The sequence below is a fragment of the Triturus cristatus genome, chromosome 6, assembly GCF_964204655.1.
Source record: "Triturus cristatus chromosome 6, aTriCri1.1, whole genome shotgun sequence".
In the NCBI taxonomy this organism is placed as follows: Eukaryota; Metazoa; Chordata; class Amphibia; order Caudata; family Salamandridae; genus Triturus; species Triturus cristatus.
In genome coordinates, this window is record NC_140589.1 from 299,062,395 (window position 1) to 299,086,461 (window position 24,067).

General features: G+C 49.4%; 1 protein-coding gene across 2 annotated transcripts in view; it reads left to right on the plus strand.

The window, feature by feature from the left end:
* The window catches only part of NBAS (NBAS subunit of NRZ tethering complex), a 2,067,161-nt gene that overhangs the window by 1,210,809 nt on the left and 832,285 nt on the right, over positions 1–24,067 (plus strand). For both annotated transcript variants that reach the window (XM_085610668.1, XM_085610669.1), the window contains one exon: positions 108–337. In XM_085610668.1, the coding sequence (XP_085466794.1) occupies positions 108–337 (230 nt within the window). The remainder of the gene's footprint in view (positions 1–107; positions 338–24,067) is intronic.

The window sequence follows — 24,067 nt, forward strand, 5'->3', positions numbered from 1 at the left end:
ATTTAATTCCAACATAGAACTTTAAATGACCCACTACCTACCTTTGCTGCGTCATTCGTATTGTGCAAGCATGATTTCATTATTAATTTAAATGTAATTTTCTTTAGGCTGACCCAAAGGATCTCATTAAAATTGTCACAAAGCATGTTTCCGAGTACGCCAATGCCGATTGGCCAGAAGAGCTTGTTGCCTTAATTGAACAGCTGCATTACTACAACGAACAACTGATGGACTTTACGCAAGCGCAAATCCTTCAGGGGCTTGGGAAAGGAGTGGACGTGCGTAGGTTTGCAGCCGACAGCCAGTATAAAAGGGAGACCATCCTCGGCCTTGCAGAGTAAGTTGCCAGTCCATTGGACTAGAGTTAATCATGTAAAGTTCCTAGTGGCAAGCAATGTTTTCAGTAGCCATTACTTTCCAAAGACCAAAGTGTACAACTGCTGACACCGGGCTCATGTTGGGCCAATCCTGGCTCTTTATAATACTGCGCTTGGGGTTCTGGGTTTTGTAGTATTGCTTTAACACTTCACTTATGGGACCAAAAGGGCAATCGAGTGTTGCTGACTCAAAATTGGGACTGACTATAAGGTTATATTCATGACTACTAGGCAAGGTGGATACTGGAGGGTCAAGCTGACCTCAGACACATTCATTCTGCTGGACATGGTCTCTGTTATGCGAGGGTGCTCTTCAGGTGTGCGCAGGGGACAGCTCCTTCTGAACCAGGTATTGAATGGCTCAGATAAACATGCACTGAATTTTGATTGCTGCGCTGTGTTTATCAGCTGCCTTGTTATATTTTAAGTTGGTGGTGCTTACATAACATGTTTACATCTGTAGTTTATGTATGGCATAAAATGAGTTGTATACAATGTAATAACACTTATTGGTATTGAATATACTGCTGTAGTAGCTACTCCTAGGGATCTTTCTAGATGTGAAAGTATTGCTTCCATTGCACACAGTGGGGCGATGGCAGTGTTGTCGAAATGTAATTATCGGTACTGGGAAGGGAGTCGGTGTCGCTGGTGAAGGGGTCTCTGCAGGCAGTCGGCTTGCTTTTTTCAATGAGTCAAGCATAGGCCACGTTTCTAAAAAGCCACATTCCTGTGGAGCAGAGTGTAAGTGTTTGTTTCCACAGGTCTACATCCACAGATTGCATAGTGTGACACAAACCCTCCACCTGCTATGTTCCATAATCACATGCAAAATGAGGTTGAATTATTACCATCTCCAGCCTTTATTTATGTTGGATGCATCTCTGCTTCCCTTCTATATGCCCCTTATGTAATAAACTACTCTGAACATAATGCCTGCCTGTCTTAAAGACCTTTATATCATTACTTCTCACATAGCATAACCTCCTCTCATTTTCATACCTAAGTCACTAATGTGCTGAAAAGAAACTCAAATGCGTGGGATCGTTTTCTTCAGGAAACAGGACTAACCCCCAATAACCCATGTACTACTGATCAATAACTCTGGGCTCGTAGGTAGCCGGGTATTCACAGTAAAGCGCTTCAACGCCTCGTCAGGGGTAGTGAGTGCTATAGAAAAGCAATTTCAATACATGGGGTCACGCAGGAGCGATAGCAGTCCCCCGTCACTTGAGCACATATGTCTTTTTTGCTGACGCTTGTTCTTGTCAGCTGCAGTGTCCAGTGTCGCACTGAAAAATCCGACAAATATGTACGTGAGCCACAGGCTGTGAGTAGCAAATCGAAAACTGTGACTGCTTAGAATAAAAACTGTGTGTTTGCATCTTGTGTTGTTTACTGAACAGAATATTAATATTTGGTCTGCCACGAAGACGTTTAGTGTGGTCAATAAGTCCTCTTTTTCAAAGTGCATAAAAATAATGATAGCTGTCTTTCAGACAGACCTTATTCCCTTTTTGCAGTGTATTGGCACAGGAGATTTCGCTGCTAGAGGGATACATTGGTTTTCTGTGGCTCATTTAATCTTATGCAGGACGGCTATCTGCTAATTGGATGGCATTTTGTGCCACTGGAGTACTGTGATTAGGTAGAGTGCTCGAACTTCCAGGATGGAGACCATTTGAATAAAAATATATTTTAAGACACCAGTGCGCGCTCTTTTTTACCTATTAAAAAAGTCTACACACGCACCCTTCCCTTATTTGAACTCAGATCTGTGTTTCTGCACTGGTTAATTAGACACCACATTTTTTTGTGTAATTCTCAAGGGTACTTTACTGTGGCATGGTCTGATATCTGTTTGATTCAATATTAAGACACGTTCATTAGTAGGAGCATCGTGCCATTTTTTATCTCGAGAATGGTGACCATTAGAATCTAATAAATCCTTTCTTTCCCCCGAGATGCCTTATTTTCAAATATGCCCAATTGGACAGAAGACTTTAATATTCCAGAAAGAGAAATTGAAAGTTCCATATATATTGGCGGTGGGGGTTTCCCAATATGTTGGATTTCATGCTCGGGTGAAGGACCCTCATTTTAAAAAACCCTCTTTTGGAGGAGCAGAAAGAGGAATAAAGTCACATTCTGGGGCACCTTGTACCTTATTGTACATGCTGCAGAGGTCTTTATGAATGGAACGTCTTGAGTCTGGCTGTTAATGTGGAAAAAGTGGCTGAGTGTGTTGGACTAACCTGAGGTACCCCTGCATAGCACCAAGAAATCGTATTGCTTTTCTTTGAAGCACCCTGTTAAGTTTCCTTTGCCCTTACAGTGCCCCACGTTTGGTATTCTCTCACACCATCATCAACTTATTGATTACGTAGGTTCCGTCTTTTCCTAACACTTCTAGATTCCTGCAGCTAGATTGATTAGATTGATTCTGGTTTTTTTTAAAGTTCGTTTTGGCATATAAGTTCAACTTTATTAGATCCCTCTCCACTCGCGCATCAGACATTTTGCAGGCAGGCTGGCCAACCAGTTTACCACACTCTCCGGTGCAGTTTCGTCATTCTAGTATTGCAATGAATTAATAGTGCTCCCCCTTGCCTTACACAAGACGTCTCCCCTGATAACCCAAATTCTCCCTTTAATGCCAGACTACCCCCAAATCTCCCGTGCCTCCCCAAAATTCATATATTTTCCTTGATATGCCAGCACTGGAACACCATCCCAGAAAGGGCTGTTATCACCATTAGCAAATTCAAAACAGAACTACAATACCTCCCACTCCATGGTTTGTTCCTTTAGAGTTTACCAAGAGAGGTCGCAGCCTATTGGACTCTGAGGACCTTGGACATGCACACATGCGCACAGTGAAAGCAGTGGCATAACATCAGCCCCTGTGGTGGGGGCGGGGGGGCTCGAGCTCCAGGGGGCCCCTTCCAGCACTGTGCACAGGCAGAGGGCCCCTGGCTTGAGAGCTTCTGATTGGGTCGGGGGGCTCTCCATGTACTTTGCATGGGGGGCTCCTCAGGTTTTGTTACACCACTGAATGAAAGATGGTGCTACAGCAGGATTCACTTGAAACTTCGGTGCACCCATGATTTAGAAGGAAACTGTTTTTTGAGGGCCTACCTCTGCATTATCAAAGATGGTGGATACTCAAACCGCAAAGCCAGCTTGAGGGGTGCACCCTGTCTATAGTGCAGCAGTGCCCGAGGTGATCCAAGGACCACTCATAGGAGAGGGAGAGAGCCAATGTAACCAGGACCCACTTTTATGTTAGGAGCTGATCGGCCCAGCAAAGTACAAATCCCTGCTGGGCGGGGATTCCTGCGGGTGAAGCCACCATGTAATAACTGCAGGCTAAGTATCCAGTTGTTGGTGGGGAACCAAATTAAAGAAGATAAACATTACTTCTTTGCCCAACTTTCGAGGAGGAGTAAGGGTTCAGAGATAGACGATATCAGAGATGTGCCCACAAGCACGTTCCTGAAGGGACAGAGACATGATGGGAGCATTAGAAAGCATCATGAAGAAACTGGAGGGAGTTGAGAAATCTGTTTTGGTAATGGATTCCAGGATAGAAAAGGTGGAGCGTCAGATATTGAATACACAGTATAGTGGCTTTATTGGGAAAACGTGGTGCAAGTCGAAGGAGTCCTGACAATTGCATCCTCCGAGTTTCAGGAGTTGGCAACATTTCAACAGAGGTCCATTAAAACTATGTTGTAAGTCGAAGGAAAATATGATGTCTTTGATAATGCTAGGAGAGCCGGCTGGCAGGTGCTGGACTCTGCTGTCCTGGTGCCAAATGAGGACTCTACAGAAAGACTGCAGGCTTTTTTCTCCAACCACCTGATTCCCTCCTGAGCACGCTTGCTCCTTACTCGTGAAGTGAGCTTACCACCTGCCTTCGGAATCTGTTTCAGTACACATCCCCTCTGGTGGTATTTGTATTGTCTTGAACCAGTTTTAACTGGGAGGCAACCTTGAGAAAAAAAGCTCCATTACAATACCAGGATTCTCCTATTTTTGGATGTTAATGCTCAAACACAGAAGTGGAAGCGGAGCGCAATCTTGATGAGAAATACTAGATCCTCCTGCCATTGGGAGTTTCTTTCACATTATAGTATCAAGCAACAGTGAAGGTACAACACAGAGACAAACTATTTTTATTCACCCACCTTGAGGCCGCAAATTAGTTTATAGAGCGACTGAAGTGTCCTATTTTGACTGATAGCTCAAGGTCTTTGGAGGGAAGAAAGCCAGCAAGGTCCTGTAGATGAGTGTATGTTCTTATGACGCATTCTTTTTCCCCGCAGGGGATCACAACGCGGCTGTAGATGGAACCTGACTCCATTGAATACTATGTGCATGGGAGAAGCGATAGAGCTATATAATGTCTTTTATTGTGACAGCCATTTGACCTCTTTTTGTGGTCTCTTCTGAGCCCCTTTCCCTTCTTTTCCTTCCCATCCCAGTAACGCATCCCATTTCACGTATTACACCATTCATCGACATATATTGTTCTTATTTGTGTTCTACATAAGTGAATCTACAGGGTATTTTAGGTTTGCGCAGGTGGTTTCAGAAGACTGTCAGCATTTTGTGGCGCTTGGTAATGGATATGTGAGCCGATAGGTATTTTAGGGCTGATCCTATTTGTTTCTGCTCCCCAGTATTTGACATGTCTGTGTAATTGTCTTATAATATCAATCAAAATACTTTCCTCTAAATGTTACTTCTGATGAGTTTTTGTACCATTTGATGTGATCTCCAGACAGCATTTTTGTTTGTGGTGCGAAACAAATATATAAAGTTCACATTTTGCACTCATCCCTCGCTGTAATGCTGCTACAAAGAATGTCCTTAAACTGCATTACCTCCCTCTGCTGTCGGCATGACTGCACCTCTGCCCTGCGGCAGAGCAAGGATCTTAATAATGTTCATGATGCACTGGCTTGGTGCCAGCATTACTATCATCCTCTCATGTTTGTCCTGGATAAAAATAATCGGAGATTAGTACTGGGTCAACAGTTAAACTGATTGGTATGAATATCTGGTTTGATTTATAACAGAGCAAGAGAGGAACAATTTACATTACTCATGTTGAAAAATTTTCACTTTTATTTTTAAATCATTTTTTACTTTGACACGATAGGCACAGAGAAATGAAGTGGGTTGCCAGCAGTCATACAATGTCTGATGAAGTGCGAAAGCTGGGATTGCAACCCTAGCTCTCCCGCTTCTAAGGTCAGCAATTTACCAACTAGATCACTTAGCCTAATAGGCTGTAGCAAGCACTTTAAGATGTGAGCGCACATTGTCTTATCACAGAAGTAGAATAGATGTTCTGGCTAAGCTTGTCATTAAGAAACAGTACTTATTAGTCCTATGAGCGAGCTGTTTAATAGGATCTTGATATAGGTATGATATCAAAGGCCAGCAGAAATTTTGGAGAGCTGCCCAAGGCTAATCGGTTTACGGTGATTTTTTTTAATAATCTTGCTTCAAAACCTTTTGTAGTTTTAATAATGTTTTTATGTAGAACATCAAAAGAGCATGGTGCAAGCTTCAGTGCATACCAGCACCGCTGGCCCTATTCCCAGACTGTAGAGCATTAAGGTTCAAATATAACCCATCCCCATATTATAGAAAATGAAGGCAAAGGTAACCTCTCCTTCTTCCCTTGCTCATCCATGTTAAGTGAAGCCTTTAGGAAAGCAACTGCTAATAAACCATGGGTGTATTGATAAATGTAGAGAAAACAGTATTATACTGATAGATAATTAATTATTTGCTGAAATAATGATGCTTTTAAATAAAATCTTTTTTGACTGATCTATTTACCTGCAGGTACGACACCTGTTGAGCAATCTCCAGGCACTAGACTGAATTCAGAAACTTGTCCATAGCATTCACGCACTGGTAAAGGGTACTTGCTCAACTCTTCACCAGAATCAACGCCACAGTACGCTGTTGACATAAAGCACCCTTCCCGGCACATCAACATCAGTACATATTTTTCCACACCACTCATTGTGGATCTAGATCCATCTCTTGTTGGACCTAAAGTCCTAGGGTAGCTTGGCTCAGGTGGAAAGGCCTCGTTCCGAAGTAACATGTCGTGCTTGCATCACACTCACCTCAGCACTCCAGCGTATCACCACTAAAAACAACACTACACCAAGGTATTATATAAGTTAGAAAAGCTTTATCTTTCCTTTTATCAGGTTTCTCTTTTCTTCCAAATGAAACCAATCAGTTTTTATCTACACCACATTAGGGTCAAAACATTTCGTTGTGGTTAAATTGGCAGTACTTAAGTACCTTAGCCCTGATGTAAAATCAAGTGCGCCACCTGGTGGTCAAACACAGCACACCAAATTCAATAACGCTTTAAATAGAGTCATTAAACATAGCTCTGCACATAGCAATTTCATAGCGCCTTAAATAGAGTCATTAACGTAGCACTACACATAGTAATTTCATAGTGCCTTAAATAAAGTCATTAACATAGCACTGTACTTGGTAATTTCATAGCGCCTTAAATAGAGTCATTAACATAGCACTGCACTTGGTAATTTCATAGCGCCTTAAATAGAGTCATTAACATAGCACTGCACTTGGTAATTTCATAGCGCCTTAAATAGAGTCATTAACATAGCACTGCACTTGGTAATTTCATAGCGCCTTAAATAGAGTCATTAACATAGCACTGCACGTGGTAATTTCATAGCGCCTTAAAAGTGGCCCTTCCGCTTAGCGGTGTACTCAGTACCTCATTAGTGCTATCCCCGGCAAGTACCTAAGGCCTTAACCGGACTCTCCGTCTGAGGCGAGGTCCTCGGGCCCCAAACTCCCTTGTCCTGGAGCCCTACAGAGGCAGGAGATGCTGGTGAGGTGGGTCCCAGGTCAGGGGGAAATGTTGTGGCTCACTGGGCCTCCCCAGGGGAGGGGCAAACTCTGGGCCTCTCTACGGCCTTCCGCCCGCCTCCCCCAGGGGTTACCTTTCTCCTCAGCCTTCTCTCGGCCCTTGCGCTGGTTTTCGCCCCTCACGGGCCTCCTCTCAGTCAGCGCTCCACTCGGCGCGGTCCGGCGAGGTGGTGGGGGCTCCGCAGGACTCCAGACGGCTCCGGAGTTTCCCTCAGACTTCCAGGGCCCGCGCCCGCAGCAGCCGATGCAGCGCGACCTGCGGGGCGCGGCCCAGTCGGCAAATCACCCGGCGGCGGGGGCGGCGTCTCGCAGTCCGCCCCCGTCACGTGATGGGGGGAATCCGCTTCACGGCCTTGCGCGGCCCTCACAGGATGGCTCCAGGCCTGGTGAGGCCTTCGCAGGGTTCCAATGGGCTTTCCTGCCTTCCGACTGCAGCGATGGGGCCCTGGGCTTCTCCACGGGCCCCGATGACTATGGGGCGATCTTTCCGGCCCTGGGCCGCAGCGGTGAGCTATTCTCTGGGACAGCCCCGACGGGGGTGGCACAAATTAAGGGGTGGCCTGCAGTTCAGGGGTGGCAAAGTGTTGGGCGCCTAGTGCCCCCTGTCTCCTCACAGCGACGCCCAGGCTCAGGACAGGTTGGTTGGAATGCGGCAGGCCACACGCCAGTGGTGGAACAAGATAGGGGGGACCCAGGCACAGTCAGGAAAATGGTGGATAAGGTCAGAAATGGTCACTCTCTTCCCCAGTTCTCTTCAGGGGTCCTGACTAGGCGGGGAGCACAAAAAGTTGATGTGATCCCAGGGTCAGAGGCTGAAGGCAGGGCTAGGTCACGAGGTAGGGGGTGGTGTCAACCGAGGGGGGAGAAGAAGCAGGCCCCAAGAACAGTCAGTTCCCCCCCTCTGGCGCTCCTACCTCCCCACTCAGGTGCCTTAGTCCTGACTACTTCAGTTCACTCAAAATGGCCGTTGCCCCTCACCTCTATATATAGCCTGGGCCCTGACTGGCTAGAGTGGCCCAGAGGGTTCTGGAACTCCTCATGCCGGCCTATGGCCCGGGTTCTAAGGTGACAGTTTAGGCCACCATTTTGTGGAGGAGCTCTCTCCCTCCCTCCATTTTAGGGAAGCGCCTTGCGCCACACCATCAATTAGTGATGATGGGGCACCCAGAGCCTCTAAGTCAACACCAAAAAAAACTAGTGGACAGAAAAATTAGAGGGTAAAGGAAGAAAAAAGGAGGAGGGGACAGCCAAAGGGTTGGCAGGTCGAACAATCTCCTCCTGTTTTCAAAGTGTTTTTTAGAAAACAGTTCTCACAAAATCTTTAGAGCGCAGTGCATAGGATTATCACCCCGAAAAGGTCATTTGCAAGATCTGTCGCAATTGGGATTGGCAGGTGTAGCTCCCATACAAGGTTGCTTGTGGTTTTATTGCATGACTTGAGTGCATGCGAGCTGAGCGCAGCAATCAATCAATCAGCATGCTACTCACCCGTGAGGGCCTTAAGGCGTTGGGGGGGGGGGCGTCCGCAGAACTGTTTAACCGAAGAGCCAGGTCTTGAGGGTCTTCCTGAATGTGTTCAGGAAGGGGGCGCATCTGATATCTGTCGGTAGCTCGTTCCAGGTCTTGGCTGCAATGTGAGAGAAGGATCTTGCGCCTGCTCTGACTCTGTGGATGCGCGGGGTCTCGGTCAGTGCCAGGTTGGTAGATCGGAGATTTCTTTTGGGTACGTGGAAGTTGATTCTGTCGTTGAGGTATTTGGGTCCGTAGTTGTGTAGGCCTTTGTAGGCGTGAGTGAGGACCTTGTAGGGGACTCTTTTCTCGGCGGTGTTCTGTATTGTCTGGAGTTTGTGGAGCAGAGTCTTGTTGATACCGGCGTAGAGGGCGTTTCCATAGTCCAGTCTGCTGGTGATGAGTGCGTGGGTGACTGTTTTCCTTCCTCCATTTGAAGGTTTTGCGGAGGGTGTTGAAGCAGCTGGAGGTGACTGCGTTGACCTGTCGGTTCATGGTGAGTGATGAGTCGAGGACAATGCCGAGGTTCTTGGCATGGTCTAAGTGGTAGGTGGGCTTCCGAGGGTGGTCGGCCACCAAGTGCTGTCCCAAGCTGAGGTGGTTGTTCCGAGGATGAGGACTTCTGTCTTCTCGGCGTTGAGCTTTAGGCAGCTGTTGGTCATCCAGACTACAAGGTCTTGCATTCCCTTCTGGAAGTTAAGCTTGGTGATGGTGGGGTCTTTGGTGAGGGAGAGGGTGAGCTGGGTGTCGTCTCCATAGGATACGATGTTGAGGCTGTGTTGTCGGACGATGGATGCAAGGGGGAGCATGTAGATGTTGAAGACGGTCGGGCTCAGTGATGACCCCTGTGGGACTCCGTAGGTGACCATCCTGGGGATGGAGAGGAAGGGTGGTAATCTGATACTTTCGCTTCTTCCGGTGAGGAATGAGCAGATCCAATCCAGGGCTGTTCCATGTATGCCTGCGTCGTGTAGTCTGGCGACTAGTGTGCGGTGGCAGACGGTGTTGAAGGGTGCTGATAGATCGAGTAGGATGAGGGCTGCGGAGTGGCCTTGGTCCAGGAGGGCGCGTATGTCGTCTGTGGCGGCGAGTAGAGCGGTCTTGGTGCTGTGGTTGTTTCGGAAACCGGATTGGGACGGGTCGAGGAAGGCGTTCTCCTCGATGAATCGAGTCAGTTGCCTGTTGACTGTTCTCTCTGTAACTTTGTCCGCGAAGGGGAGGAGCGAGCTGGGCCGGTAGTTCTTGAGGTCGGTGGGGTCAGCTGTGGGCATCTTGAGCAAGGGCCCGACTTCCACGCGCTTCCAGTCATCCCGGAAGGTGCCTGTTTCGAAGGTGGTGTTGATGGTGCGTTGTAGTTTGGGTGCTATGATGGCTGCAGCTCTGTGGTAGATGAGGGGCGGGCAGGGGTCGGTGGGGCCCCTGAGTGGTTGCCTTTCATGGTCGAGGCGGTGTCTTCGTTTATGATTGGTGTCCAGGAGATGGTGGGCTGGCGGGTGTCCTTGGAGGGTGGGGGGCAGCTGTGGTGTCTGGTGCCTGGTCGACAAAGTTGTCGTAGAGGTTTTTGATCTTGAGGTGGAAATAGGTTCTGAGCTTGTCGCAGAGGTCCTGGGACAGGGTGATATCTGTGGCCTCGCTGCGTGGGTTGGTGAAATCCTGGATGACACTGAAGAGTTCCTTGGAGTTGGTGGAGTTGGCGAGGATTTTGTTGTTGATGAAGTTCCTCTTGGTGGTTCTGATTTGGTTGTGGTAGACCGTCAAGGCGTCCTTGTAGGTGGAGTAGTTTTTGGTAGTCTTGGTCTTTCTCCAGTTCTTCTCCAGATGTCTGCAGGTGCGCCTGGCTTCTTGGAGGTCGTTGGTGAACCAGGCAGCTTTCCGGGGGCATTGTTTGTCGGGGTTGCGTAGCGGGGCGAGCTCGTCCATGCAGTTGGTGATCCAGGTGTGAAGTCCTCTGGTTGCGCTGTTTGCGTCGGATGCACAGGTTGTTTCGAGTGAGGCTGAAGTTGAGTTGCTCGTCAGTAACCTTGTTCCAGTTTCTTCGTGGTACACGTGGGGCTGGTTTGGGTGCCTTGGGTTTGTCGACGGAGAAGTGTACGCAGTGGTGGTCGGTCCATGGGGGTTGCGTTGTTTGGCTGAATTGTTCGCTGTTTCCAGCAGCGATGATAGGGTCGAGGGTGTGTCCTGCTCTGTGGGTAGGTGTGGTGACGAGTTGTTTGAGTCCGATGTTGGCGAGGTTGTCTCGAAGGGTGGTTGAGTAGGGGTCTCTGGGGTTGTTGAGGTGGAAATTCAGGTCTCTAATGAGAATGTAGTTCATTGAGGCGAGGGCATGGGGCGCGATTAAGTCGGTGAAGGTGGTGGCGAAGGTTGTCCGGGGGCCGGGGGTCTGTAGACGAGGATTCTTCGGACTGTGGCCTTGGGGCTGGTCTGGATCTGGAAGTGCAGGTGCTCGGCGGGGGGAGGTTTCGCTGGAGGTGGTGAGGCGGAGGGTGTTCTTGTGGGCGATGGCGAGGAACCCTCCCGGGCGGTTGGGGCGGTCATTCCTCTGGAAATGGTATCCGTCCGGGATGGCGGTGTTGATGTCGGGCGGAGGAGGCGTTGGTCCAGGTCTCCGTGAAGAAGGCGATGTCGGGCAAGAGAGAGTCGAGTAGGTTCCAGATTTCAATAGCGTGTTTGTGTACGGAGCGCACGTTGAGGAGGATGCGTTTTAGGGTGTCGTTGCTGGCATCGGTGGTGTTGGGGGCCAGGGGTGGTGGTGGTGAAGGTCTGACGGCAGTGGAGGCAGGAGAACTGGCCGTGGGTTGCGTTCGGTGAGGCTAAATGGCAGTCTGTGAGTCTTCCATGGTTGAATGCGAGGAGGGTGGTGGTATTGTGGCGGTGAAGGGTCGGAGAGAGCGTAGGCCTGAGACCAGGGTCAGAAGTCTTACTTTTCATGGCCTTTGCTTGTGGCAATAGTCAGGCTCCACATTGGTCGCCACCAAGATCATCCAGATCCTCTCCTTCATTGAAATTCTCATGGAAAAAGAGGCAAAACAGAAGAAGACGTGCCATGTGGACTCTGCAACACTAGTCCAAGTAAAAGGGAACGCCGCCTTGACGTTCACTTCCTCCTCATTTGGAATCATCCTCGGAGTCACAAGTGGTGACAATCACTTTTTCCTTGGAGCCAATGCTGGTGCCTGATCAAGGGCCTTCCACCAGTACCTCAATCATCGCTACCTTACCCAGTACCACCTACAGCCTAATCAGAGTTCCAGGCACTGGGAGTTGATACAGCCCTTGTTACTGTTGAAGGAGATGTGTAGGCGGGAAACAGTACCCCTGACACACCTTTGGGCCCAGGGGACCAATTGAAGCTCCTTTCAGGTTACCATTGGAGGGTTCTCGCCCTACACGGTGCTGCCCCTCCATTCCATATGGAATGCTTCTAGTGTCACTTACTATAATTCTGATGCCAAAGCCCTTGCTAGTTGACCTCTCACTCTTGCCCCCAGTGCTGATGCCAGCACTGCTCTTGATGCAGACTCCGGTGCTTCCAAAGTCAGCGCCACCAGATTCTCCTCTGGAGGAGCTCCTATCAAAATCTAGGTATGTCCTCTAGAGTTCTATAAGGGAAGCTCAAAGGATAGAACAAGAGGAAACGTTAGGAATGAACAACAAGATACTTCCTGCTAACATTATCGGCACACTATTCATGACCTATTGGCTTTTTGGCTCTGATTCTGAAGTTATTCTAATGCCTGACAACATACAACATGATACTGAGAAGAACAGCAAGATAGTCAACTTGCTCCCTCCCCCTTCATATGACACAGCAGATTGCTTAGATCTGCTAAACACAAGTGGGTTGTATACATCTCTTGGCCTATTTCAAGAGGATGAGGATCTTGATATTCCTGTACTTGGACGACTGGTTTCTCAATGCCAGTTCGCCATATATTATGTTATTTCACCTGCAGGCGACAGCATCTATGCTGTTTGACCTGATCTTTTTCATCATTGTTCCAAGTCTCATCCAGAGCCTTCTAGGTGCCTCTTCGTCATTGGAGTAATACTACTCACAACATCTACCTGAGCTTTCTATCCTTCTGAGAGGATACAAAACATTTGGGATATGATTCTGATGTTTTGAGAGGTAGCTCCAGTTCTAGACCTGAAGGTTCTATGCCTGGTTTGTTTTCTGGCTTCCTGCATCCTCCTAGTCACATACATATGCTAGCACATAAGGACTTTTTAGTGTTACTTACACAGGCTGTGGTTCGAACATGTGGGAGAGCTGTCGGACACAAGTGGGATCTCCTGGGATACTGAAGCAGATGTAAACTGGTTGTAAATGGAGGAGAATATGTCTGTAGGATGTCCTTCTGCCCCCACCCACTACACCAGTCGTGTCTACAGTAGTGACGGATGCATCCACCCTCGGGTGCTCCTCTGGAGAAGCAGGAGATCAAAGGCTTCTTGATTCCAGAAGAGCAGGAATTGCTCATTTACCTACTCAAACTGAAGGCTATTCAGCTGGTGCTCAAGGCCTACCTCCCTTCTCTGCAAGGTCAGTCTATCCTGATCTAGATGGACAATACCATCGTAATGTGGTATATCTACAAGTAAGGAGGAATGAGGTCTCACGGTCTCTGTTGAGAAGTGTGAGGTTCTGGTTGTCAATGTACCAGTATGATATGTTACTAGTTGCCAACCATATGACCAGCAGTCAAGAGGCAGCAGTCTCACCATCGCCTTCCTGACCATGAATGGAGTCTCTATCCGGAGGTGGTGCAACACACTTTTTCCCTGTGGGGTACCACTCAGGTGGATCTCTGCCACACAAAACCGTGCTCATTGTCAGCAGTATTGACTCCCTCAGTGTCTGTTGCAGAGCTTTGGCTCATGCATTTCGGTTGAGGTTGAATGTTTTAGTTCAATATGCATCTTCTTCCATACCCTTGATTCCTGTGGTTCTGAGAAGGATTCACCAAGGCTGGGCCCATATCATCTTCATTGGCCGAGTCGTCCCCAGAAGGGTGTACTTTGACGAACTTCTGCACTTCTCCATCTTCCTCTGAGGGAGGATCTCCTCTCTCAGTCAAAGGGGCAGGTAAAGCACCCAAGCCTCCAACTTTATGCCTGAAGATTGAGCAGGGGCAACTGAGTCCTTTACGACTGCCACTGTAGATAGTAGTCATAATATTGACATCTTGTCACCCCTCTACCAAGATGGTCTACTCTGGAAAGTGTAAAAGCTTTGTCACGTGGTGCGTGGAACATAACATGGATCCCTTGAAGGCTCACGTTTCGGAAGCCCTTTGCTTTGTATTCTCGCAAGCCCAGCTATTGTGTGGTGCTATGTGCCTTCCAGACTAGCCATCCCTTTCCACATCTATCATGATTAGGTTTTAGAAGGGACAGACAAATGTGTTTCCGCCAGACTCATTTTTAACGTGAAAATGGACTTTGAACTTGTGTTAAGCTTTTTGATCTGTTCTTGTGTTTTTTGGCCTTTAGGACTCTAGCACTGGTTAGCAGTAGTAAGGTGTGCACAGTGCTAGTGCTTTCTCAAAACATGGTAAAATTGGCTTATACTCTGTTGGCATATTTAATTTACTTGGATGTCCCTAGTAAAGTGCCACTACTGTGCCCGAGGCCTGTAAATTAAATGCTACTAGTGGGCCTGCAGCACTTATTGTGCCACCCACTTAAGTAGCTCTTTAAACATGTCTAAGGTCTGCCATTGCAGCCTTTGTGTGCACTTTTAAACTACCATTTCGACCTGACAAAAGAAACCTCTTGCCAGACACAAACCTTCCTTTTTAATACATAGAGCTCACCCCTAGAGTAGGCCCTGGCCAGCCCAGAGGACAGGTGCAGTGTTTTAAAAATGGTAGACATTTACTTTTAAGTTTTAAATGTCCTGGTACTGAAAACTGTTACATTAATATTTCACTACGGCAAGGCCTCTCCCATAGGATTACATTGGAGTTACATTATACCATTTAATAAGCTGTAAACATCCAAATGAGAACAGGTAACCAGTTCATGTTCGATGTGTTTAGAACTGTAATGAAAAATCCTTTCTTATGGTGAAGTTGAATTTTAAAGTACAATTTTAAGAATGCCCCTTTTAGAAAGCGGTCATGTTCAGCCCTTAGCTGTTTAGTGGCTGTTGGTTGTCTCTTTGGTCACAGGGCTGGGTGTAGCTGACCGTTGGGCTTTGTGTATTCCCCCTAGACAGACACACACAATAGAGAGCTTAGTTGAGCTTGGGTCAGCCATTACTAGCAGGAAGGGAGGGCAGAGCTGTGCCAAGCCATCCTTACACTTGAATAGGCGGTGCCCTCCCTCCACACAGCGGTCTCCATACTCGGTGTAGTTAGTCTGGAGCCATGGCAGAGGAGGCAGAAAACCTGTGCACTTCAAAGGGAAACTCTACCCACTGGAATCTTGAAGGTACTTGAAAGTCACTCCTGACTCCTCCACTGAGGCTTCTATTAATTGGAGCCGTTCTGGATACATGCTGCTTTGCGCCTTCTCTCTGGATGAATGAGTTCAGGACATGATTCTGATGTTTCAGCTATGGCAGTGGGATTCAGCGCTAGTGGGTGTGAGATTTATCTGCATAATGGCCTCCTGCATCCTACTGGTATCAGAAGGCACATGACGGATGTTTTGACCTTTGACCCGGGTCTCAGTGAGAGTGGCTCAGAGGGTTTTTGGTCTCTTGCCATCCTGCTAGAGGACCTATGTGGTCTCTGATTTGGGATCTGAAGTCTTAGAGGACTCAGCAGCAGGGACACCTCTCTGATTAAATTCAGGTGTGATAGGAGACTGCAAAGGATCTGCAGTGATGGCTACTTGACCGCAATTGGACCAACTGCAGAAACCTCCTCCTACCCCCACCCAGAGCTGACTGCGATGACAGACCTATCGCTCTTGGGTTGGGGAGGTCATCTCAGAGAGGTGAAGATCAGAGGACTCCGGTCCACAGAGGAGATCCACCTCCCCATCATACTGTCGGATTTGGCTGCCACTTGCTTGGCGTATGTCATTTCTAGCAATGGTGAGAGTCCTGGCTACAGTTCTTTACCACTGCTGAGAATGCACAGTGTCCACACTTTCGTGTGCTGGAGTTTCCACAAAGGCTCTCTCTGAGACACATTCTGTTTAGAATAAAGCACCAGACTCCTCTATGGATCCTGTCGCTCCCTCTCCTGCCCTTAATATTTTTTTTATTTTTTTTTGTAAAAAGAAACCTTTATTTGACTTCAAAGAGTTACAGACATGGGCCTACAACCACTGGGGCCGGCCGCTAAGTAGTACGAGAAGAGTCCGTTCATCGTTATACAGACATGTCAATCAAACGATCCTGTTAGTCCGTCCGCACTCTAAGTGAAGGCTGCAGTTGTATTCGAATACCAATATCAAAACAGTTTCAATTTTGAATTTAAAACTAATAAACATTTCACACGAACAAGGCAGTAAGAATCATAAGTATCAGGACGTGCTCCCCGGGGTAGGAAAGTCCTCCTCATATAGTAATTGTGAATGGTATGCGACAGAGGAGGGGGGGGGGGCCCGGGAGTGGAGAAAATGTCAAACTGTAACATACTCATGCCATAGCAAAATAGGAATGTTCAGCTAGGGGGACAAAGGAGCATCCAATACTATTGCAAGAGGAGGGCCACAGATGTCTCCGCGATAAGAATTCCACGGACCCCACACCTTAGACCATTTCCTGGGCTTGCCTCTCGCCACATACACCGTCTTTTCTCTAAACATGCACCAGTCCATATTCTCCTTCCATACCGAGAGCGTGGGTGACCTCTGAGAACCCCATAACTGTGCGATGTCGCGTTTAGCCACCATATTCCCCAGAGTTGCCCACTGTGTCTGCGCCACATAGTAATCATTTGGCTCCTACACGTTCAGCAGACACCTTCTAGCTTCTGGGAACAGAGCGACGTGGGTGACCTCTTCCATTACCGCATGCACCCGACTCCAAAAGCGAGCCACCTCAGGACATTCCCATATGACGTGAAGGAAAGTACCCAGCAAACCACAGCCACACTTACACAGACCATCCACGGAGAGACCCATGCGCATCACGCGGGGTCCAGTGATATACACTCTGTGGAGTATCTTCAATTGTACGAGCCGGAGGCGAGCCGGAATTGCCACCTCCCTCGGGGAGGCCACCGCCGATACCCAGTCCTCATCGTCTAATACCAAACCGTCAGCTACCCAGACCTCCCTCAGGTGGGTCAACAGGTCCGCCCGGTCGTTGATAAGCTTTTTATAAATCAAGGAGATTGTGCTGTCAGGCACGTAACCATCTAGCACCCTGTCCTCCAATGGGGAATATTCCGGGATAGCAGTAGCATCAGGAAAAACCGAACACCACGCATGGCGGACCTGAGCATACCAGAAGTACTCCCTATCGTTCAGCTTATATTCCGCTTTCAGCATGTCAAACGTTTTAAACTTCCCTTTCACCCAAATGTCACTCACCTTACATATGCCAATCATATCCCATTTCTCAAATCCTTTTGTTTTCCACAAACAGCCCAGCCTTTCTGAAGCATACAGTGGGGTCGCTCGAGTCAGGCGGTCCTTCCATCCCATCGCAGCATTCGCGGCATGCCACACACGCACAGCTATCTTTGTTGGGCCTATCAACTGCACACCAGGAGACTTCGAGTAAAGTGCCCTATTGTAATCCCCACCAGGCAATAACATTTTATCCATCGCAAACGCCGGGTTCAGGGCCGGTCCGTACATCTCGTGATTCACCGCCGCCAGTTGGGACGCCCAATAATATCGCTTGATATCGGGGAGTGCAATACCCCCATCATACCAAGGGAGTGTCAATTTTGTGAGAGCGATTCGGGATCGCCCGTCCCAGAACAATTGCCTCTGCAAACTCTCCACCTCACGGAAATAGCGGGCCGGTATAACGTCAAGCGTGTTTTGTAGGGCGTACAGGAATCGTGGTAGTGACATCATTTTAAACAACGCCGCACGTCCGAGCGGTGAAAGCGGAAGCCGTCGCCAACCCAAAACGTCGGCCTTTAGTCGCTGAAGTGGGGGGAGCAAGTTCCGCTCATAACGGGCCACAGGGTCTAATGTTATGAAGACTCCCAAATATTTGAACCCCGATTGCGAAATCTGGATAGGGCAGCCACGCGGGAGGAGAGGAGCATCACCCGAGAGTACGTAGACGCATGACTTAGTCCAGTTAATGACCAAGCCGGAGTTACGACCAAACGAGTTTAGAACATCGACTAATACAAGTAAAGACTGCCGGGGAGATGTGAGGTACAGGAGAATGTCATCCGCGTAAAGAGAGATGCGGTCCTCAAATTCAGGCGTCCACCGAATGCCCCGCAATGAGGGCTCCCATCGGAGCCAGGCAGCCAACGGCTCCAAGCCGTGCGCGCAGAGAAGAGGCGACAACGGACAACCCTGCCGCGTGCCTCTTCCCAACACAAAGGGTGTCGACACTCTGCCATTCACTACCACCTGTGCCAATGGTTCATCATACAACAACTTCACCCAACCGATAAACCCAGGGCTAAAACCAAATTTCGCGAGTGCCGCCCAAAGATACGGCCATTCTAGTGTGTCAAACGCCATTGTCTCATCCAGAGACGCCAAAATGGCCGGCTCACGTATATGCGCCGCTCTGGCGAGCACTCCATGGAGACGCCTCAGGTTCAGAGCCGTGTTACGGTGAGGTATGAAACCAGACTGATCCGGATGGATCAAATCGCCAACGACCCTGATCAGACGATTAGCTAAAACCTTAGCTAGAATTTTGGGCTCCGCATTCAACAGTGAGATTGGTCGATAAGAGATACATCGATCCCGCGACTTCCCCTCCTTATGAATCACGACTATTGTGGCAAGACGCTGATCATAGGGGAGGGAGCCCACTTCTCGTACTTCAAGGAACATTGCACGCAGATGAGGCGCCACCTTGTCCGGACGCAGTTTATACAGTTCGATGGGAAGGCCATTAGGACCCATGGCCTTGCCGGAAGCGACCGAGCGAATGGCCAAAGCAATCTCATCAGGCGACAACGGCGCATCCAGCAGTATCCTATCCTCCTCTGACAAAGACGGCAACGCAATATCTCTCAGCAGTAGTTGAGAGTCATCCTCAGAGCGATCCGAGACTGGAGAATATACTTCGCGGAAATAATCCGCGAAACATTCAACAATTTCCACAGGGTCAGTCGCACGCGCGCCATCCGCTCTCTCAATGACCGGTACCACTCGACTCGCTCTCTCTTTCTTGTCCAACCATGCAATCAACTTTCCAGCCTTATCCCCCACATCATATAAGCGCCCTTGTTGCTCTCTACTCATCACCTTGGCAGCATCAGTGACCAACGCTCTATAGTCCAGCTGCTTGAGACAGAGAACGTGCAACTTATCATTCGTAACACCCCGCTCCAGGTCCCCTTCCATCTCAGCTATTTCATTCTCAAGGCGAACCACCTCCTCAATCTTGCTTTTCTTGGTGTGGGAAATTAGGGAAAGGGCTTGCCCACGGATCACCGTTTTGAAGGCTTCCCACAACGAGACAGCAGATGATATTGACCCCACATTTTCATTAAAATAGTGTTCGAGAGACTTAACCAGTTCCGCCCGGATTTTAGGATTACGCAGGTACCAAGGGTTAATCGGCGCTACCCTCCCCTCGACCCCGGGGGCGACCTCCATATGCAACAGTAGCGGGGAGTGCTCAGAATTACCCCGGGCCAGGTGTCGTACTTCCCGAACCATCACAGCTTGGGCCGCCGGCATAAGGACATAATCAAGTCTCGATAGACTTCCATGAGCCCCTGAGTGGAAAGTGTATTGCGCCTGTCCCGGGTGCAGTAATCTCCAGCAGTCTATAAGTCCGAGGGTATCTATAAACCCACTCAGCCAGGTCTGCGCCCCAGGGATATCCCTGGAAGGGTGACGATCCGCTCTACCGGATACGACAGAATTGAAATCGCCCCCCATCACCAGAACCCCCCCCCCCCCGGGAGTCCCAGGACCATGCGCCCTAAATCAGCAAATGTTACAGTCTGCAGTCCTGGTGGGAAATACACAGAAACCAGCGAGACAGTTCTGCCCTCCCACCGTCGCACCAGTGCAGCACACCGCCCTCTGTCATCATGAATTATATCGTCCACCTCCAGCGGGAGAGAGGCTCTAACCAAGATGCCCACCCCCCTCGAGCCAGAAGTGAAACCGGAGTGAACAGCGAGACGATAACCCCGCCTATTCATAGCATGGCAAGAGTTCCCAATAAGATGCGTTTCCTGCAAAAAGACAATGTCCGGCGAAAGCAGTTTCAAAAACTGCAGCACTACCCCACGTTTAATCCTGTCCCCCAATCCATTCACATTCCATGAGAGTACTCTCAATCCCCTACCCCCCATCCCAGCCTCGCGCACGACCCCCTCCCCCCAGAGAACACGACCCCAACCACCAGTCATATAGCGTTACGTTGCCTTGTAAAACATTCAAACATTCCCCAACCCCCCCTCCCCACCAACAGTCCCGTTACAACTCCCCCCTCCCTGCACCCCTGCGTGAGCCCATGTAGCCCCCCCAACTTGCAGTGTGCCTGTCGCCCTACCATTGACTAATCTACGAAAAGAAACCCCAGAGGAGGAAAGAGTCTCACTAAGCACCCCACAACCCCCGGGCATGTAAGAATAAGGCACTGAATAGAAACAGCGAACCAAAGTATTGAAGTGTCATCGCAATGTTCAGTCACCAGGAACCTTCTGCCCCGTCAAGCCCCCTCCGTTCTCCTCAGTCTGTTCCTCTCGACTGCGTCGCTGGGGCAAAGTATCAAGCCAATCTCCAACCACCTCCGGCCGATCGAAGAAATGTGACCGATCCTCAAACTCAACACGCAACCTGGCCTGAAAGAGCATCGCATATTTCAGCTCCATGTCCCTCAGGCGCCGCTTAACACCCATGAATCCCTGTCTCTGCTTTTGGACCGATTGTGTGAAGTCCGAGTAAAAACTTATATTGGTGTTCTCAAACTTCGTCGGCCCACTCACCCTCGAGGCCTGCAGGATTGCGTCCCTGTCCCTGAAATTGAAAATTCTGGCAATAATAGGCCGTGGGGGAGCACCCGCTTTCGGTTTACCACCTGGAACTCTATGGGCCCGCACGACCGCAAAAAATTTACTCAGCCCTTTGGGTGCAAGATGGTTGATCACGAGGTCTTCCACTAAGAGGTCGGCCGCAGGAGCCTCTGATTTCTCCGGCACCCCTATTATGCGCACATTATTCCGCCGAGCCCTACTTTCAAAGTCTTCCAGCCGACGGACAAATAAATCATTGGATGTCCGCTGAGTACGGACCTCGGTTTGCAGATCGGACACGTCTGTTGTCAGGCTCGACGATTTCAGATCCAAGGATTTGACCTTTTCATTTGTTTTGGAAAGGTCCGCTCTGATTATATTAACGTCGATCAAAACCGTGTCCAATTTATGGGCCAAGGAGTCGAATTGCTGACTAACCGCTGCTTTCATTTCGTCAATGGCACCCATGACATCCTGCAACGTTAGTTCAGTGGACGATCCCGGGTCCTCCTTGGATCTCTCAGGTGACTTATGCAATCCACTAGGGGATCCTTTTGACTGAGCATAGCGGTCCATGTTATTTGCTTGGGTATAGCCTCCCCGCCTAGTCGTCTTGGATTTATGTTTATCTCCGTCCGATCTAGTTGCCATTGTCTGAAGGCCACCCAGGTTGTCGTCCACCAACACGATTAGTAATCTCTGGATAGCCGATCTGATAAGCCTCGGCGATCACAAAGTGTAGGCCAGGCTAGTGTCCAAGATCCAGTCAAGATTCCCGATCTTCCCACCAGCGACGTGTCGTTGACAAGCCAGGGTCGCTCAGCCAGTTTCAGCGAAGAGACCCGAAACCGAAAGTGAAAGTGCGGGGTACCCACCAGCCCAGGTCCTGCATGCCGTTGTTGTTCACTTTCTGCCCGGGCACCACTCCAATTCGAATCCGGGGGCAAGGCCAGGAGTAGGCCGCCAACTTGAGGCCACTGCTATCCCGGTTCCTGAAGTCCGATTTAAATTTGGACAACGGGGATCACCTCGTTGGTTGCGCACTAGTCTCCTCTCTCCCCTGCCCTGAATTTTAAAGAAGATTAGGAATGACCAGGCCCAAGTTGTCCTATTGGCTCTAGATTGGGCCAGGAGAATGTGGTACCTAGAAATTGTGGGCATGGGCATCTGTCCTCTGATCAGGTGCATGCTTTGGGAGGAACTTCTGTCAAGTAGCAGGGCAGGATCTTGCACCAGGAATGCATAATGTACACCTCCGTGCATCTAGATTGAGCAGTGACAATTGACTGCCTTTGATCTCTCTCCTGAAGTAGTTGATGTTACTCTAGCAGCCACAGGTCCATCTGTGAAATCTGTTTAAGCTGGATGGTGGCTTGGTTACAAGCAAAGTTACCAGATGTTTTGCTTCTTGTGCTGTCTTTAGCCCAACAAGGACTTGGCATGGGCAGAGTTAAAGGTTACTGGTCGGCTGTTTCGCATTGAACGGACCAATCATCCTTGTTCTTATCACCTGTTGTGATGCATTTCCTTAACAGTCTGGTCCTTTTGCTCACTCTAAAACCTTTTGTAATGCGACAGGTGGATGTTAATTTGGTCTTCACTTTCCTGTTGAGTACTCCTTTCAAGCTGATGCACAGCTGTCCTTTGTGTTTCCTGACTCTTAAAATGGTCTTCCTCATAGCGATATCCTCAACTCGTCACAGGAGTGAGTTAGAAGCTCTGTCTGTTCGTCCATCAATCAATCAGTCATTTGTAAAGCGCCCTACATACCCGCGAGGGTCTCAAGGCGCTGGGGGGGGGGGGGCACTACTAATCGAACAGCCAAGTCTTGAGCATCCTCCTGAAGGTCAGCAGGTCTTGGGTCTGTCTTAGGCTCAGTGGGAGGGTGTTCCAAGTCTTGGCGGCGAGGTGGGAGAAGGATCTCCCGCCGGTGGTTGTTCTTTGGATGCGTGGGACGGTGGCGAGTGAGCGGTCGGCGGAGCGTAGCTGGCGGTTGGGGATGTACAAGGAGAGCCGTCTGTTGAGGTAGGCTGGGCCGGTCTTGTGGATGAATTGGCCGTGGCGTGGTACGTCGAGGATCAGTCGTGCCGAGGCGTTTTGGATGCGTTGTAGTCGTTTGATGAGCTTGGTCGGGGCTCCCACATAGAGGGCGTTTCCGTAGTCGAGTCTGCTGCTGACGAGGGCCTGGGTGACTGTCTTTCTTGTATCTGTAGGGATCCATCTGTAGATCTTGCAGAGCATGCAAGGGTGTTGAAGCAGGAGGAGGAGACGGCGTTGACCTGCTTGGTCATTGAGAGCGTTGAGTCAAGGATGATTCCCAGTGCCGTCGGCCACCAGAAGTCGTCCCAGGCTGAAGGGTTGGAGACGAGGATGAGGACCTCCGTCTTGTCAGAGTTCAGCTTCAGACGGCTGGTCTTCATCCAGTCGGCAACGGCCTTCATTCCTTCGTGGAGGTTGGCTTTGGCGGTGATGGGGTCCTTGGTGAGGGAGAGGATCAGTTGAGTGTCGTCAGCGTAGGAGATTATGTTGAGGTCGTGCTGTCGTGCCTTGGGTTTTTTCAGTAGGGCATTGATCTCGGCATGTTTCCAGCTCTCTGGGAGGCCACGGTCTCGAGGGAGAGATTGATGACGTTGCGCAGGTGGGGTGCGATGGAGCGGCTTGCTTTGTTGAAGACGTGGTGCGGGAAGGGATCTGACGGAGAGCCGGAGTGGATTGTGCTCATGGTCTTGATGGTGTCATCGATGCTCACGCTGGCCCAGGCTAGCAGGGGGTCGTGGTCGATGGTGTGCGAAGGGTCTCTTGTGTTGCTGTCTGTTGGGTCAGTTTGGGTGTTGAAGCTGTCGTGGATGTCTGCTATCTTGTTATGGAAGAAGGTGGCGAGGAGTCGCACAGGGCTTGTGACGGTGGGATGTCGTTGGTGTTGGAGCTGGGTTTGGAGAGTTCCTTCACGATGTTGAAGAGCTCCTTGCTATTGTGTGCGTTGTTGTTGAGGCGGTCTTTGAACGAGGTTCTCTTGGCGGCCTTGATGATGTGGTGGTGGTTGCAGATGGCGTCCTTGTGTGCTGCGCCATGTCCGGAGTTTGTTCGCTGTGCCATTTCTTCTCTAGTTTCCGGGAAGGCTTGCTTGGAGGCTAGGAGTTCTGGGGTGAACCAGCT